This window comes from Diabrotica undecimpunctata, chromosome 2, assembly GCF_040954645.1.
Source record: "Diabrotica undecimpunctata isolate CICGRU chromosome 2, icDiaUnde3, whole genome shotgun sequence".
NCBI classification, from domain to species: Eukaryota; Metazoa; Arthropoda; class Insecta; order Coleoptera; family Chrysomelidae; genus Diabrotica; species Diabrotica undecimpunctata.
The window spans coordinates 87,025,379-87,045,321 of record NC_092804.1 but is presented as its reverse complement, the minus strand read 5'-3'; the positions used below and the strand labels follow the sequence as shown (position 1 = coordinate 87,045,321).

Sequence of the window (19,943 nt, the reverse complement as noted above, 5' to 3'; positions counted from 1 at the left end):
GAGAGAATTCGATCAACTATGACGCACTGAAAGAAGGGTTTGGGACGAACTATACATTGACGTCCAATGCCCACCTTCATATTTTTTGTTACATATACATCCTGAAAATCGTTAAAAATTACACCGTTCGGCCATAATTCTTGCTGCATTAAATGAGGTATTTTTAGTTCTGGAACAGTAATTTTAAATGAACTTTTGTACTTATCTTGTCCTGGTTTTCATTTTATCGCAGATAACGTTCTCATCAAGTTTTCTTTCTTTTAGATAGTTAAGTATTTCCTGATCTTCCGTTTTTGGATCGAAACCTGACAGGAAAGTCGCCATATGTTTTGTGGCCACACGCAGGATACTTCCAGCATTCTCATTGCTTCCCTAGAGTGGATCTGGTCGTTCAATAAGTGTTGGACGAGTTGTTTTGTAAAAACCTCTTTTTTGGGTTTCCCATTTATCATTTTCATCTTCAATCAGCTGACGGTTAATATCTTTAACAGGCGTCCCAGTTGCAATTGAACTGCTTGATATTATTGGTTTAGGTGGCAGCTCAGACAAATAAACAGAACAAAGTGGCTGTTCTGTGACTGCGTCAACTGACCTTGTAGTCTCTTTCACAGCATTTTGTTCTTTTAAAATGCTTTCAATTCAAGCAATTCCTAATTGCTTCAAGTTTTTGTTTGAAAGATAAAAAACTAAAGCTACAAACCTCTCATTTATAAACAAATTGTTTTTTCAAAAAAGAAAGATGATCTTCGTATACCTTGTACTAATGTACTAATTTTAAAGTAGACGACTTTAAAATGATATTGCCATTATTGGTGAGTTGCGTTTCTGGGACGACTTTACTTGTAAGATAGTTCATTCGATTACATGAAATCAACTTTAACTTGAGAATATCAGTCAGTAAAAATCATAGTCTTTAATTCGTCTTTAAAAAGACAAACACATGCTATGATGACAGTAAAAATATCCTGTTAGTGATTCCATAGTAAATTATGAGGGAAAAACCAGGAAAAAAAACCTCATAATACTATCCCGACATAGTAAGTATTTTGTCGTGCATTTAGTTTACTTTCAATAAACACCAAATTCTGATTTTATATGTTTGTTATTTAAAAAACATAAATTATGTATCCTCTATATGTTACCGACTTACCAATACTGGTATTTTTTTTAATATTGTGATAAGGATATGTGAACTTACCAGATTTGCCCGTTCGACAGTTTTACGAGTTATTGCAGCTGGGAATGTAATTGATTATTGCGTTAAACGTCAAAGAGTTGGACAAAACCTGAAAAATGTTGATAAGGCCACTAAAGACGTTATTTGTCGCTTTGTCTACGAATTTTATCAGTAGAACAAAGTTCCAATTTTGGAAATGCTTCAGAAGTTGAAAACTTATCCCGATTACCCATACAAATCCCTTGATACAATGATGAGTGTTTTAATAGAATGCGGAATTATTTATGACCGAGATGACAAGAGAGAGCTGATTATCATGAGGATATGACAGCGAAACTCTTTGAAAAATAGGCACAGAACAACTTTACCGAATATTAACACAAATTCCGTGATAGTAATGGACAATGCGTTATACCATTGTAGATTCTACACCAAAATTCCAAATACTAGCTGCAAGAATGGAGATATCATAGAATTTTGGATAACAAAGGCATGACAATACCTAGTAAATGTACCATAAAGAATGTGCCATTGATTAACTGTTTGAACGCCACAGGTATACGGTTTTACGGCTCCCTCTATATCATTGTGTTTTCAACTCAATTGAAAGTATATGGGCCGATGTAAAAAAGAAATTGCGGGAATGAATAAATCTTCCTAATTAAGTGACGTTGTACAAAATATAACAATAATTGAAGAACTTAGCAAAACTGACATTTGGACAATTGGTGCAGCTCATGTTTAAGTAAAAGAAAAATAATTTACTACATCACCAATTAAACCGGTAGTTATAAACACAAACGACGACTAAAGTTCTGAACACACGGATAGTGGTAGTGTTTGATGGTGTGAATATTTCCACAAAGGCGGTATGTTAACTTGTCAAAAATATTCTCTCCATTAGTTTATGAACTAAAATACAATTCGGATGGAAGACAAATTGGTTTTCATGTGATTATTTTATTATTATATTAAGTAAAATTGTAGTCTCAATTCTTTAGTTCTTAAATTAATAAGTACAATAAATTGCCTTTGTATTATGTACTTTTCATCATTAATTTTAAATTTTAACACATTAACCGCCATATTAATTTTTTTTTATTTCAGGATCCATGTCTTTTTTTATTAAATTATTCAAAAAATGCACTATAATAATGATAATTTAAAATTAACTTTTAACTCACGGAACGCTAAGGCCAACATGTGCGTTGCAGATGATACACTCTTCACGGTAACCGTACAGGTCATTTATTAAAGTAACAGCTTGTCATCTATTTTGTATAAAGATACCGTTACGTTCAAAGTGTTCCTTGAACCTGTAACATATTGAGCTTTTTATGTGTTAGTATGGCGAAAAACTTTAATACTTTCGAAGAACAACAACAGTATTTGTAAAGAATATACCATGAGATAATTGATATGACTGATGAGGAAGTAGGTGATGCCTTCGAAAGTAACAACTCTGAAGACAATTATATTTTGGCTTCGTCAGACTCGGAATATTGTGAAAACGGAACACCGATTGCAAAAAAGTTAAAAATTAAAAGTGCAGAACAATTCACAAGCAACATAGATGAAATTATAGCTCAGCGATAACAAATGCATTTATTTTGTATAAAGCTATAACTAAAAATAACATACAAATTGCTGCCTTCAGAGAAGAGGTAACTTAAAAACTACTAGAAAAAGGAGTGTTAAAAACTTGTTGCCTGAAAGAAAATGGAATCAGCAAGACGAAGGCGTACAGTTTGCTATGAAATTATAAAAAAAACACGCAAGAGAATATACCATTAAGAAAACTAAGCAGACTCATAAGTGTGATAACTGTGAGTCCTCTTTTTTGTGTTGAGTACTTTTTTGTAAAACACAAATCTATGAAAATTTAATTTTTAAAGAACTATATACAGTTTACAACTTAAGTATATACAAGTTAAAAAAATCACATAGCGTAGAATCTCAATAGTCTGTGGAATCATATTTAACTCACAGAGCGCCTGGGCCAAACAGGGCGTGAGTTAAACTCACGTGACGTTTAATGTGTTAATAACAACTATAATTTGTGTTTAAAGAGGATGTCCCATATATCGATGGCTTAATGCCAATACCCCGTATCTGCAAAATTTTGAAATTTCATTTTTTTACCCAAAGATGTCCCTAGCAGTGTCTTCCATCTCTCTGCAAATTCCCAGTATCGTAAACACATTATAACGCGCCAAATTATTATTCTTGTAATAACCGATATCGTAGACACTACGCATCCACTGCTAATACCCTGTATCATTCATTTCGTACATTGCTTTAATGGTCGAATGTGAAGCTGCATAAAGATGTCATCGTTATTACAGGAAATACGAGGAAAATCGATAAATAACTGATTTTTTATTAATAAATTAATATTGTGTGAACTTATCATTTAAACTTTCAAAATGCTTGTAGTTGATTAAATTAGTAGAAAAACATTGAGTATATACCAAAGCTAACAATACGGGGTATTGTAAATATGGAAAGAAAATGAATGTATACAAATAAACTCGAGATATGGGATATTGTATGTTCAGTATTCATGAATTACATGATGAATTATTATTAATACTTTATGAAAAATTAAATGAATGGTTCTGGTTCTAAAAATAATTATTGTCCTAAAAATATTTTATACCCTTTAAGCTGATAGTTCCTGGTTTTAGTTTCTCATATCAATATTGAACTAGATTATCCCGTAATTCCCGTAGAGAAACCTTTTTTATTTTATTTTTCATTTTCATATGTATTTTCTACAAGAAATAGCTGACCTAAATTTCTACAATTAAATAAAACAAAAATGACTTTCACTGTTATGACAAATTTCCCTTTTTTACAGACAAATAAGTTAAGTTGAACTATGCAAATGATTGCTTATTGCACTGAAAAATCAAATGTAGTTAGTAGCAGACAATAAGTCTTTAAGTAGTAATGAAGAACCGGATATGAACCAAGTGATACAAATTCAGAATCAAGTATATCAGATAGCTGATGAAATAACAAATAATAATTCAGAGGACCTAGCTTCCTGTGCCACTTCGACAAGAATGCTAAACACAATCAAGATCAAATAGACCAGACCCTCAATGATATAGAGAGCGATATTCCGGACGATTTGGCTTCCACTTCTATTCAAAATGACGATCAGCTCCTAGTATTATGCGACGAGGTGCTCGAGAACCTAGAATAATCTGTTCCTATTACTGATCTCCAGCCGGCTAAAGATGTTCTAATAGAGTTTGTTGACAATTATTCCGCTGAAGAAGAAAGTTCTGAGAGGAGAAAGAGAAAAGCACTTGCGTCTGAATGGCCGAGAAATAAAATTAAGAAATTAAGATTGACTGGTAAAGCGTATAAAGGTTATCAAAGGAATAGAAATGGCGTTGTTACACAAGGGGTACCCAGACCTGAAAGAAAAATAACCAACGCATGCAAATCTACTGCATGTTTAAAGTCAAAGAAACGCTTCTGCCAAACGTTTTCAGAAAACAGATCTTCGATTTTTGAAAAATTCTAAGTGAATTTGGGCTCATGGAGGAGAAAAAGGTCTACGTTACCGGGAATGTGGGATATGTGGCAAAAATAAGACAGTCCACTGAAGGTCCTTCCCGTGGGAAGGGAACTTATTTTTACTACCTAAGAACAAAAGAGAATGACAGAAAAAGGGTATGCAAAAAAATGTTTTTAGGAACTTTAGGAATCAAGGAAGATATGGTTCACAATTGGGTGGCTAACACAGAACATGGACTGAGAATTGATAACCCAGAAGGAGTTACGTCTGCAAGATCAAGATCTGATCATGCCTCAAAAACTGATAAGAGAAAGTGGTTGAGAAATTGGCTAGAATCGTGCCAAAACTGAGCTCGCATTACTGTAGAAAAGATACCCCAAAAGCTATATCTTGAACAAATTTTTTCTACTAAAATGGATCTTTTCTGGACTTATGAAAATTATTGTAAATATCACAATAAGCAGAAATATGTCTTAAGCTTTCCAATATTTGATGACATGTTTAGGCAAATGAACCTATCTTTATATAAGCCAAAAAAAGATAGATGAAACATATGCTGCTCTTTCGAAAACAATAGCATAAATGAAGCAGACTACAAGAAACATTTGGAAAAAAAGGATAGGGCCAGAAAAGAAAAGGAAGAAGACAAGAAGAAAGCGTTGAAGGGAGAAAAGTACGCTCTGGTTGTGGATGTTCAAGCTGTTAAAATTTGCCCCGTTATATACACAAGTGCAGTTAACTATAAAATGAAATTGAACTGTCATAATTTTACAGTATACAACTTAGCAACTCATCAAAGTACTTGCTACTGGTGGAACGAAACCGAATCTGACTTAACAGCATCAACTTTTGCATCATTTTTATTGCATTACATTGAAGAAAAGTGCACAGATCCAAAACTGCCAATTACCATTTATTCGGATGGATGCTATTATCAGAACAGAAATGTGGCAATGGCCAATGCTTTGTTTCACTACAGCTTGAAAAATAATGTGCTCATAGATCAAAAGTTTCTAGAACGCGGCCATACGCAGATGGAATGCTATCGCATATGCTACGAAGCAATCCATGCTATGATCGAAAAAAAATTAAAAAATCGGCATATCCATCTGCCAAGTGACTATGTTTATATTTCACGAGAGTCCAGGCGTAATCCATTTCCAATAGATAATAATTATTACTTGACACATGAATTTTTTACAGACTGCTCTCAGCCATCTACATGGAGCTACAATTTTATTCGTCCAGGGAAAAAGCCAAGTGAGCTAACAGTCACCGATCTTACGGCCGGTTTCCGAAACGTTATTCAAATCTCCAATCATGTAATCAAGTATTAAATTTGATCAATTGTTAACAAGCGACAGGTTTCCGAAACGAAAATTATGGTAAAATTACGTGATCACCGATAATAGATTATTTGACATACGATTTTACATGGAAACAGTAGAATCGATTGTAATCGTTTATTATTTCTGTACGAATTGTTCTTTATCTTGCTCTAAATTAAGAAAGTAATGTTGCTATTTCACTTTACCATCATTCCTGTTTATGTGTAATCTGCATTCTGAAAATCAACAAACAAACATAACCTAACTAACTAATAATTTTGTGTCGTTCGTTAATGTTTACCAATTTGTCATTTATCATCTTTAATTCTTAAACTGAACCTTTGTAACAATATTTTTGGGTTCTTTCTAAACAACAGCTTTTTATAAAACACCTTAGGTTTATGTATCTTACAACGTAACCAAAGATTATTTTATTAGGCAATCCATCGATCTGTCAAACATAAACCACGTGATGTTTGGTTGGCACACAAAACTGTTGGTAACCTAAAATAAATGTAATTATTGATTTCTCTTATTTGTTTTTTGTCGTGCTTTTGAGTTATTATAGTTTTTAAAGAGATTCATTAGATTAGTTTTTTTATAAACTTTTCATTTTAGGTGATTGTGAGAGCTGAAAACATGCCTGTGACGTGTATAGCAGTGAATTGTGGAAGTCGAGCTGATCGTGATCATGTTCATTTTTTTCGTGTTCCTTCTGTTAGAAACTCGTTTATGTTTCCTCACCTAACTGAACTATCGAAAAAACGGAGGAACTTATGGTTAGCAGCTGTTAAAAGGGATGACTTGACCGAATCAAAAATTCGAAATCAAAGAGTATGCAGCAAACATTTTATATCAGGTAAACACCTATTATTTACAATCTTTCACATCACAACTCAATAAATTATTTTAGGTAAACCAAGTCCTTTAACTGATGAAGACCATCCAGATTGGGTTCCTTCCCAACATTTGGGTCATGTATCTATGGCGTATTCAAAAAGGAAAAGTGCAATTAGTAGGAGCCTTCGAATAAATAAAAGAAAAAAATTTGAAATATCTTCTGAGCAAGAGTCTGAGGTACCTACCAATTATCAAAATTTTATTTGCCCTTTTTATACAAAAGTAATGTTCATTCAAACATGATTTGTAAACAAACTCTCTGGAAAAAACTTCTATTTAACATCTATATATACCATAAAAGTACCTTCTTTTTTTAGTAATAAGTTTGTTTTATGTTTTTAGGGTGAACATGAAAATATGAGTTGTGAAGAAGAAATGTGTGGCAAGTTAGGAACTGCATCACAGACAGATTTAACAATGGAAGAATTGTCTGTTAAATTTGAGCAGTTAAAGTTTGCTTCACAAAAAATTGCAACTTTAGAGCAAAAAATTGAAAATAGTCCTTTTGGATTAATGGAAAACACCAGTAATGTGGGGAAGTCGAAGTACTATGTGGGTTTTGAATATGAAATGGTCAAAACCGTTATTTTCATGGAGGTAGAGCCTTATGTTGTGACTACTTCAACTACTGCATTAACTCCATTTAATATGCTGCTTCTAACTTTGACAAAATTAAGATTAGATTTACATTTTAAGCATTTAGCATATAGTTTTAAAATTTCTCCAAGCACTGCATCAGTTTACTTTGAAAATATTATTCATATCTTATATAAAAGGTTAAAATCTTTGATCATTTGGCCAGATCGTCTAGTCAGTAACAAAAATGTTCCTGGATGCTTTAAAGAAGCCTTTCAGGAAAAAACCACAGTAATTATCGATTGCTTTGAGGTTTTCATAGAAAAACCTGAAAGTTATTTAACTCAGCAACAATGTTGGTCTAATTACAAACACCACCATACAATTAAGTATTTGATAGGTATCACCCCTCAGGGAACTATTTGTTATATTAGTAGTGGTTGGGGTGGGCGAACATCAGATAAACAAATGGTAGAATTGGGCCAATTTTGTAATTTTATTTTACCTGGTGATGTAGTGTTAGCTGACAGAGGTTTTTTAATAAAAGATAGCTTAGGTATAATTGGAGCTAAATTGGTTATTCCAGCCTTTACAAGGGGGAAAAACCAATTACACCCATTGGAAATTGAGGCAACACGCCATATTGCTCATGTGAGAATTCATGTAGAGAGGATTATTGGAGTTATAAAAAATAAATTTAGAATTTTTAAGGCCACAATTCCTATTAGCATGCTTAAAAGAGGTAATTTAAATGATGATGCTAGCTTATTAGATAAAATAGTTACTGTATGCAGTGGATTAATAAATCTTGTTGAACCAATAGTACCTCTCTAATGTATTGTGTTTGTCCTATATTTATTAGTATTCATAGAACTAGTAGACATGGAAGACAAAAATTAGCAAAGGAACCTTTCCTTGTGACAAGTAGTATATAACATTTTTGGAGTGAAACTCCCTTTCTTTCAACATACCTTTGTAAATATAAAGAACTATCTTTTATGTAACACTACATTGTACTCAATATTGTAGATATATGTGAGTGTACATAAATAAATTACTTTTTAAACTTATTTGTCTACGTCAGTTCAAAAAAATGGTCATTATTCACTATTTTTGAATAGATAATAATACCCATTACTTTACCCGTGAGTAATAGTTCACTACTGATGGGTTGAAGTTAGGTTCAAGTGGTGCATGCCACTTTTAATATATTAGTCATATATAAACTGCAAATAAAATTACTTAAACTTGTTTATTTAATACAATAATTATTGTAATTTATTTCTATAATTAACTTAATATAATGGGTCCTTATATTTTTTAGGTTTATACCTTGTTTACTATGAATTATGAAGTTTATGATTTTCAATGACAGTAACATTAGCGCATTTTTGTTGTGTTTATTGGAATTTGTAACATTTTGGATTTTTGTACAATAAAACTTTATAAAATATATCCACTGATAATAGCCATTTCCTATTTATTACATTTACAGTAGGTACAAATTTGTGCTTATAATTTTTTGGGAATGAATAGAACTTGAATTGACTATTTCTTGTTTTATTCATAAGACAGCATAACTTGCTAATAGTAGTCAACCAATTATTCAGCCGCATACTATTGGCAAACAACATTTATTTTTGTAAACTATAATTTTAATCTTAAGTAGTTGATAATTATATTTTTGTATTAATTAAAATAAAAAAGGTCGTAGAAAAAGTGTAGTATTCTAATCGCATGTAATGGCTATCATTACATGCTAGTTGAATAATATACTATTATCTATAACTCATTGTATTTTACATTTGACTTATAAATTTTTCTATTACAACATTTTAACAGAGGAGTTTCGCTCCCACCGTGTGTGCACTGGCACATTCACCCTTTTTTATTATAAGTACCACTATATTGTTATTTCTATTTAGGTTTTTTTATTTGTATGTGTTCAAGTTATTTGTTAAATTTACCTTCTTTGCCTTATCTATATTATTCTATTATGTTTCTATGGCAATAAAGCTTATTTTTCCCTCTCATTCTTAAAAATGTTTAGAGTTTATTTCATTTGTATGCAGTATACTTGAATTTGTGAACCATATTATTCTAAATGTATGTATATTCAAGTGCTTTATTTTAATGTCTGACACATATGAAATTAGCATTATTGGATAATTTTCACATTCTTATTATGTATATAATTTACCATTTCAATTATTTGGAGTGCACACAAATGCATTAATGTACAAGCTTAAAATGAATGTCTTGATGTCCCCATCGCGATTTTGCAATGTTAATCTCATTCAATCTTTGTTGTTGTGGAATCATTGCTTCAATGGCACATTTGAATAAAGTACCTCTTACTTCTCTTGTTCCAGTAATAACAATTTTTTTTATTAATTTCTAGTTGACAGTGTGTAGCAGTAGATGTAAAAACATTGTTTGGATTTTAAGTCAAAAAACAGTTTTTTTGAGTTGCTAACACTCGGAACAGTTTTTTAGAAATAGAGGAACGTACCAGACAATATTGAGTTTAATGATTCGTTTTTTATGATTAGGAGTGAATGATTTCACTAGAATTGTTCTTTTTCATAGCGCTTTAAGAATTTCTTTGCCAGCTGCTTTAATATTCGTAGATGATTGAAACTTTTCATAATTAACAAAATACTCTGGTGAATTGGTCACATGTCTTGTTGCTCTATTGTCAAAACACCAAGCATCTTTTTCATTTACAATATCAAGCACATACGCTTCATCTGAAACTACCATCAAGCTTACATTGTTAGTGTTTTCTTGGCTGAATTCTGGCTTTGTTTTTGGAGGTCGTTCATCAGCTATCCATTTTCTGCAAACTTTGACCCGACTTAACTAACGTTTACATCTACATACCAGTGAGAATTTTCTTCTTCTTACCGTGCCCTATCAACTCCCCTTGACGTTGGCAATTAACATGGGGAAACTGTCTCTGTCTCGAGCTATTCTAAAGAGTTGCTCTGCTTTCTTTATTCCTGTCTACTCCCTGATATTCTTCAACCAAGAGGCCTGTTTTCTGCCAATTCCTCTGCATCCTTCGATTTTACCTGTCATAATAAGTTGAAGAATATTATATCGGTCTCCCCTTACTACGTGTCCAAAATAGGCCATCTTTCTACATTTGATGTTATCAAGCAGCTCGCGAACAGCATTTGCTCTTTTGAGGACTGCCACATTTGTCAGCATGACTGTCCATGGTGTTTTTAGTGTACGTCTGTGCAGCCACATTTCAAAGGCCTCCAAACGATTAATCATGGATATTTTTAATGTCCATGCTTCGACACCGTATAAGAGGACTGACCAAATGTAACATATATTCATGCGGTTTCGAAGTTGCAAATTATCATTACAGAAGAATGACCTCATTTTTAAAAACGTTGTGTGGGCTATCTCGATTCTACATTTTATCTCTTGATCTGGATCTAGTTGTTCAGTAATATGGCAACCAAGAAATTTAAAACTGGGGACTCTTTGAATGATATGACCATTAACATATAACCGTGAATCTTGATATGGCAAACAGCTAAACCTCATGTGTTTTGTTTTTGAACAGTTTATGTTTAGGCCAAACTCTCTTTCCACTGTGTCAATGGCATTTAAAAGACATCGTAATCCATTCATGTCATCACTTAAAATAACTGTATCGTCTGCATATCTAATTGTATTTATCAGAATTCCTTTAACTTTCACGTCCCATTCCAAATTATGCAGCGCTTCTTTAAATATTCTATCTGAATATAAATTGAACAACAGTGGGGACAGTATACAACCCTGTCTGACACCTCTTTGTATTTTACATATTTCTGTTGCTTTTCCATTTATGCACGCTGTCACTGTTTGACGCCAGTATAATTTTTCTATGATTTGTACGTCTTGACTATCAACTCCTTTAATATTTTAATTAATTTGTGATGCTGTACTCCTTCAAAGGCCTTTTCATAGTCAATAAATACAGCAAATATGTCTTTTCTTTGATCTCAGCATTTCTGCAATAATACATTTAGTGCAAAGAGTACGTCCCGGGTTCCCAGTCCATTTCTGAAGCCAAATTGTGTGTCATTCTGGTCTTCTTCACATTTATCTCTGATTCTATTGTAGATGATACGTAGAAATATTTTCAAAGTGTGGCTCATAAGGCTTATCATTCTATGTCTTTAACCAATCTTCAGTCAAAACCATGTCTTTAACCAATCACTGAAAAGCTTGACCAGTATTCCAATGTTTTCCTCATTTATGAGATTTAAGTGAGAATTTTACTACACGTAATTTGCTGTGCAAAGAAAGAAAAAGTAGGTATAGCCGTAAAATATTTGCGCCATCACTTTAATACTAAACTTTAACATATATCCCCTATTTTGTTAAATCAATATTATTTTGTTTTTTATTCTATTCAAAATAAATGCCGTTTTGACAGGAAATTTGTTTTATTATTTATTTATTCCATAGTACGCATAAGTTTGTGATATCCATGGGTAGTAAATAACAGACAGAGGCAGGATTCGATTTTTAAAACATTTATTTTACACTCGAAACATAGTCAAATCTTAAGCGATACGAATACATAGGAATATCTTAGACGATAAGTGTATATTATTGTTACAAGTTGATACTACTTATAAAAATAAATACACACTTAAAAGATCAATACATAATTACTTATGATGAATAAGTACATTACAAATTATGAGAATGTAACCAAAGAAGTAAGTCTTCGGGTAACCACAGTTAAAGAGGAAGATCATCACACTTCCCTGAAAAATATTAAAAAGAGCCCAAAAGAAAAATAATGACTTAAGAGTTCTACGAGATTGGCTTAAAAATGGAGTAAGACCTATTTGGCAGGAAATATCCAAATACAGTGGAACCATAAAGGCGTACTGGGCTCAATGGGAATCTCTGTATCTTTCCAACGGTCTATTACATCGGAAGTGGGAAAGTCCTGATGGAGTGCATACAATTCAACAAGTGGTACTGCCAAAATCACACATTAAAAGTGTGCTGCAAGAACTTCATAACAGCCTCTGTCTGGAGGACATTTTGGAGTTAAAAGAACACAGGCCAGAGTTCGAGACACATTTTATTGGATAAATTGTCACTTAGGTGTAGAAGATTGGTGTAAAACATGTGATTTATGTAACGATAGAAGAGGCCCTAGATCAAGAAGTCGTGGTAAAATGGTACAATATCTCTCCTGGAGAGCCTTTTGAACGACTTGCAGTAGCTATTCTCGGTCCACTTCCGATGACAGAGAGAGGAATATAGCCTGAAATTGCACCCCTTCCCAATCAAGAAGCGACTCAGTAGTAGAAGCATTCATAACACATGTGATATCAAGACATGGAGTTCCTTTAGAGCTGCATTCTGATCAAGGACGAAATTTTGAATCAAAATTATGGAAACAATGAAAATCTTAGGTATTAAGAAAGCTCAAACTATACCTCTCCATCCACAATCAGACGGAATGATCGAAAGACACAATAGAACTATTTCTCAATATCTTTCCATGTTTGTTGCTGATAATCAAAAAGATTGGGACACTTTAATTCCTCTATTCCTGTTAGCCTACAGAGGTTCCGAACATGAAGCAACTGGTTATTCTCCATCGATGATGATCACCGGAAGAGAAATGAAGCTTCCTCAAGATCTTATTTTTGGAAGATTGCCATCATGCGAAGAAGAATGTTCATCCCTGACGTACATTGAAAATTTAAGAGAAAAATTGGAAAAAGTCTACGAATTTGCTCATAAAAGTTTGAAGCTTCAAAATGATAAAGCCAAGTCCAGACTCAAGTTATGCATGCTACTGGGACAAAATTCGAAAGAGGTGACCCAGTATGGTTATACAATCCCATACGTAAGAAAGGACTTTGTCCGAAACTGGGAAGGCCTGTACACTGTCCTGCAGAAAATAATTGATCTAATCTATGCATCCAGTTTTCACCTAGAAGTAAAACCAAGGTAGTTACTATCGAAAGATTAGCCCCATACCATGGAATTGATCCACCCTGTTAGCTTCAACCAGTCCCTGATAGACCAGTTATTCGAGTCGAATAACTACAAAGGAGGGAGCAGTGTTACGACAGTAGTATAAGATTGATCCCACATAGAAAAAGTCCTTTGACGAAAAAGAAGAAGTACTCAAATACGAGACTATTCAAGATATCATGGAATAACCCGGATGTCTAAAACGACAGAAAATATATAAAAACATGGGAGTTGACAGTATATAGAACAGTTGTACCATTGTACTTTAGTTTTTGAAGGTTACAGTTGTCAGTTCATTCAAGTTAAAAAGTTATTGTAATTTTGTTATTAGAGTTTGAATAAATCGATTTTAAAGCTGAGTAACAATATTATGTTGTCATATTTTACAACTTTGACAATACCAAAGCGAGTCTGGTGTTTCACTGATGCCAACACATTTAAAATGAAACCATTCAACATTGCAATCGTCGTTGTCACATTTTAACATAGGGCTTCCATTATCCACCCCTTTGCAATAACACCAGTATTCAACTTTGGCATTGCCTTCTCTTTTTGTAAAATATCTACCTAAGAGTTCTGGCATTATAATTTCTGAATGAAATTTTAAAATAAGTTTCAGATTGTCATTCCACAAATCCCAATCTGGTAGAATTCGTTGCCTAAAAAAAATTTTTGGTGACCAAATAACAAAGTCACAATACAATAAATTTGATATGAATATTTGGCATTGGACCTGATAGTAATAAGAATGATTCTTATTTAAAATCACCAAATCATTTTCTTTAATTAAACAACAATTTTTAAATGCCAAATATTCATTTATGTCATGTACATTATTAGTATGAAGCAAATAAGGGCATTTTACTTCTAGACACCCGCCTTTACAGCATTCGCAATAAACTAATTTATCTGGTGATACACCTATTTGTGGCCACCTGTGGTTAACTATTAGTCCTACATCATTTATAATAAAATCCTCATGATGTTCTTCCTCCGTCATATATTCTTCATATTTCTCAATAGCATTTTCTTCGTGTTTAAGGCCCCAATCAGTTGCTTTCGTTTTAAATGAAAGCTTTGTAGGATAGCAAATTGATTTTATTAGGCTAAGAGAAGGAGATGTCTTTTTCTTTCTACATACTGCCTTAAATTTTGAAGCAGTTATTCTGCCTGCCCTTTGGGAATACCAATTATCACATGCATATTGTGCTCTGGTATGTTCTTCAATCAGATAAGCTTGATCTTTGGTAACCACTAAAACAATTTTGTTGGCAATTTCCATTAATTCTTTAAATGATTTTTGTTTATACTCTTCTCTGTAAATATTTAAGCATAATGGAAGGCTTATATGTCTTGTGGCATCTATTTTGCTGGCATAGGGTTCTACTATTCTCATCAAACTTGATGATTTTCCCAAATTCTCCATTCTCTTTAGCAAATTCTCCACATCCTGGTTGGACATATCTGGAACTTCAGGGAATTTATGCTTTGATAACGGTTTTCCAAAATCCATTTTCAGACACGGAACAATTGGCACAACTGTAGACAAAGCTGGCATTGGCCATGTAGCTGTAACATCTGTACATGAAGTGGGATCTTGTGTCTTGCTCTCAGCAGCTGCGTGGGCATACTCAGCTGCAAATAACAATGCTGCAATATGGCTGCAGACTTCACTATTGCCGGCCATACACATACAATGTGCATTTGCTATGTCCCCATCAGAACTGGCTATCACCCAAGCATCTAGCGGTTTAGCATTAGCTTTTTGGGAATGCTTCACCTAAAAAAAATATTTTAGCTTTTTGGGAATGCTTCAAATACAAAAATTTATTTTTATCAGAGTATTTGCGTTCTTTACAATGATTGAGAATATTTTATTTAAAATCAGACATTCACATAAAATAATTTTAGAAACAAACAATCATGACCGTTTATTATTCTCTTTTCTATCATAGCAATTACATATATGTTTGGTTTCATATAGATATATAAACGTAAATAAATCTAATATTTAGAACCAATATATCCAAAAGACACTAATACTGCTATCCATATATTTCTTAAAGGTGAATAAATAAAAGCATACCTTTCCAACAATAATGTAGAAATCATTAACAATTTTTACTCCAACTTTCAAAATAAATCCAGACGTGAAATATTTATGTGCCTCGAAGCTTTTATATGCTTTCATCTGCTCCTTAGAGTAGTAACTGTGAGAGTTCACCAGATATGTATAAATATCTATAATTGTAATTGGTGGAATGCACTTTATTGTAAAATCCAATTCTGATGAGTGAATTGTATATGGATCTAAATCCCCAATTATTTTCAGCTTCAATAAATATCTAAAACAATAAAAGAAATAATTTTATTTCTTGCAGAATTCATCATTATTGATAAATATCAAAGAAAAATGAACAGTAAATAAAAATTGTTTTGCCTACCTTTCTCCAACATCTGGAGTTTCCAATAATAATTTCTTTAAATAATCACTTTGCATTGTGGTAAAGTTTATAAAATTCACAAATAACAAACAAAAGTTTTAAAAAATACACGAAAACAGCCAAACGAAATCCAAAATACGAAGATAAACAATGAAAAATGGATACAAATATAACCTTTGTGTGCCAACCAGAAGTCACGTGATCATCAAAAATGTCACGTGGTTTGGATTGCCTAATTTACTTACAACCATTGGTACATAACCAAAGATTATAAGATTAATCATAGATTAATCGTCCAAAAATATCAGATTACCTGACAAGCTAGTATGACAGAAGTTTGACATAGATAAAACGATAATTAGCGTTTCGGAAACCCAAAATACTTCTGACAGGCTGTTAATCATCGATTATTTGCTTGTTAGATTAGTTAATGTGTGTTATGTGATTGAAGTTTGATCGATGTTTCTGCAACTCAAAATGCATTTAATCGACTGTTAACAGTAGATTACCTAATTTTGATAATGATCAGCCTTTCGGAAACCGGCTGTTAGACAATTACACTACAATCCTGAAAAGAAAAAAATATTTTATAAAATTAATTTTGATGATGATCTTCAAGCTTTACCCATAAGACAAATAAAATACCCTGAAATTTTCAACTACCCTCAATTGCATAAGGAAAGATTAAAAATTTCATTCAAAAATTGGACTCACTTACAAGAACTGACATCTCCTTTGCCTGGGGATTGCAGATATTTTTATGATAAATTACCTCATTTTTCAAAACATTGTATGAAGAGTTATACTTTTTTTCTTTAATGAATAAACATTTACATTGATACAATATTGTAATTTATTTTTCCAAGCTATCAAAAATTTTAATCAATAATATCCCGTAACTGCATTTCAGTTTTTATATTTTTTCAATCAATAAACCGTATCTGACATAAAAGTTGATCACAAATTAATTTAAACTATAACCTATGTTTATTTCATTTAATAACTTTTTATAAAGAATAACCAACGATTTTATGTAATGTTTTCAGTGTTTAAAGGATTTTTTGTTTCCTTTAAAATTTCACTTTTTGCATATATGGGGTATTAGCATTAAACCATCGATATGTGAGGTCGTGTAGTCCGCTCATTGGTTATCGTAATTAATGGAATTTTTTTATATCAATCATCACAGTGACCAATAAAATTTTCCTTTGGTTAGTTTGGAATTATCTTATATCTCAAAATTTTAACCATTAGGTGTTTCTGTTATACCAATTTGAGATTACATGGAATACAGTATGCACAAAACACTTGTATATTCTGTGAAGAGATGTCAGTCTCTCCCACATATTTTCACTTTTTTCTTTATTTGTTACAAACTTCGCTACCTAGTTGTGAATTGGAACCTTTGGTCTAAATTTCATAAAGAAATGTGAATAATTAACAATCTTTTACTGTTTAACAAATATTAGACCTTAATTTGTAAATAAAAATTTATTATTTAATTTCTATTGTGCCGCCTATATTTTACAGAAGGCACTGACACTTGATGTCAAATTTTGTTTTTATACTTGTTCAATTGACATCCTATAAACTCTACTAAGCATATTGTTCTGAAGCTATTATATTATAAATATATTCTACTAAGCATATATTTTTTGTTTTGCCCTAAGTCCTGAAAAAATGTTAACTTTTAAAGCTGATCTGTGAGCCAGAATGATTTTAAAACAATTATCACTGTTACTATTTGCTAAAGAATTCAGCATCCTATTCATAAGTTAGGTTCCTTGAGTTAGACTTCATCTGATTACAACCAATTTTTCCTTCAGTTTATATTCTGGTGTTGAAATTTGATTTACTGTTTATTTTCTATTACCAAATCTGTTCAGTACATAGTCTAGCTGCAAATTGTTTGGGCTTGGGCATTCTATTAATTATTTTACAAAATTAATTGTACAAAATTTCTGAAAAATTAATATAATTTCCTACAGGGTTCATTGTTAAAGGAAGATGTGAGACTCATAATGTACTCTTCCTTTTATATTACTATTCATTATTACTACGTATTCGATTCATTATACTTACTGTGAATAGTTAGATCCATTTCTCTCATGTCTGTAAATCTATCTCTTAATTCTTGAGGTAAATGCTCTATCACTACAATTTTTAGGTTAAAATAAAAAACTATTATTAACAATATTACTTACTCTCTAAATAATCTTCCAAATACAGCATTTTGTTCAATTTTTGGTAAAGATACTTTGTTTTATGAAATGTATATTTTTCAATATCAAATAATTATTTACCTTTTAAAAATATTGACTGACATTTGACAATCAGGGGTGGTCATGATACAATGAACACAAGGTATGAGTGATACATAATGTTCCAAAATTGGTTCGCGTCGCACATGACGTAGTCAAGACCATGATACTATGAGTTGTTGTCTATACTGTGGAACTACATTCAAATGTTGCGTGAAGAAGCGGTCTTGACATCTATGGTCTTGACCATGATACTATGATTAAGAAGATAAGATATTGCGCATAAGTCGTGACGTAATTGGAGACTTGCACGTTCGTAATGTCAATTTTTTGTATGTGTCAATAAATAATTTTTAATAAATAGTTTGGAGATATCCTTTTGTGTACGACTACTGTAATTATTAAACCTTTATTTAATATTATTATTTTGCTAATTAAATAATTTCATCACAGAATGCATAAAAATCCCATTTAACTTTAACAAGAATTCAAATCTGATCTCCAATGACGGCATGCGCGAACACGACCGATTTTGTGCTACGGGAAGATCCTATCTTGTTAGTCATAGCACAGTATAGACAACAATTGTTATCTATACTGTGGTAAGACTTTAGATTAGAAAAAGTTAGTTAGTTTAGGTTAGAAATAAATTACTTATTATTCGATCAGTAAACAAATCGTAATATTGCTTGTTTTTTATGCTAATCAAACATAAAAAAATTGTACCATTTTGGAATAATAGTGATATAAAAAAACCAAGTGTTTTATTTATATGTATTTAGGAAATAATATATCATATTATATTTGCCACACAACAAAACGTGGCCAGCCTTTAACAAGGCCTCGCCTTCTTTTAAAGGTCTTTTTGTGTCTCCTATATATTTCAAAATATCGAGCAGACTAACTTCAATTTCTTTATTTGTCATTGCATTAACAAAAAATAAAGATAATTTTTACACACTTCACCTACAAAGATTATGGAAGCTCTGTTTTGTTTTCCTACGTGCGTGATCAGCTGATCATCTGTCAAAGCGCCCCCTATAGTTTGTTGACATCGCCAATTCGCGATTGAAAACAAAGTATCTGACCTCTGGCGGAATAAATTTAAACTACTATAAGTGGTATAAACAAACCAGACAGCTGTTGATTTGAATAGAATTATTAAATTTTTTTAGTAAATTTCAGCATTATGACTATGTCACAGTATATTGCCAAAAAATATTCTTTATAAAGCAATATACTGTGACTACGTTAAAGTATTTTAAATCAAATCGATATTGTTCTGTTCCTCAATGCAATTCAACAATTCAAGATCGACAAAAAATATTTCTCTATTTCTCTTTCCTAAACTGGAAAACTTGAGGAAATCAATAAAAAGAAAATACCACTATCATTAAGTCAATAACATACTGAGAATACATAATTTATTTACTTGAATAACAGAAATACAAATACTTACCATGTTGGGATAGTATCGTGAGGTTTTTTCCTCATGATTTATTACGGAATCTTTTAAAGACAAATCTTTTTTGACAGGTGACTCTCCAAGTTAAGGTTGATTTCATGTAATCAAATGAACTATCTTACAATAAACTCAAAAAGTTATTTATTTATGTTAATATACAATAAAGTACTTACATGTCAAAAAATAGTATAAAATAAAAATTAACATATTAAAAACATAAGGCATAATATAAAATAATGCATATACTA

The 19,943-nt window shown here is 31.9% G+C and overlaps 2 protein-coding genes across 4 annotated transcripts in view; one reads left to right on the top strand and one right to left on the bottom strand.

The window, feature by feature from the left end:
* The window catches only part of Ing3 (Inhibitor of growth family, member 3), a 305,729-nt gene extending 287,323 nt beyond the window's left edge, over positions 1 to 18,406 (bottom strand). For 2 of the 3 annotated variants that reach the window (XM_072523181.1, XM_072523183.1), the window contains exons 1-2: positions 18,174 to 18,333; positions 18,052 to 18,123 (exon numbers count right to left, since the gene is read on the bottom strand). In XM_072523181.1, the coding sequence (XP_072379282.1) occupies positions 18,052 to 18,123; positions 18,174 to 18,201 (100 nt within the window). In that variant the 5' untranslated portion in view covers positions 18,202 to 18,333. Of the gene's footprint in view, positions 1 to 12,082; positions 15,306 to 15,611; positions 15,871 to 15,969; positions 17,931 to 18,051; positions 18,124 to 18,173 lie in introns of those variants that run through there. The other variant, XM_072523182.1, reaches the window with a different exon arrangement.
* Positions 6,631 to 8,347, top strand: LOC140433069 (uncharacterized). The gene is made up of 3 exons (XM_072521131.1): positions 6,631 to 6,896; positions 6,951 to 7,114; positions 7,280 to 8,347. The coding sequence occupies exons 1-3, from the start codon at positions 6,677 to 6,679 to the stop codon at positions 8,345 to 8,347; spliced, it is 1,452 nt and encodes a 483-aa protein (XP_072377232.1). The 5' UTR covers positions 6,631 to 6,676.
* Positions 18,407 to 19,943: the final 1,537 nt, after the last annotated feature.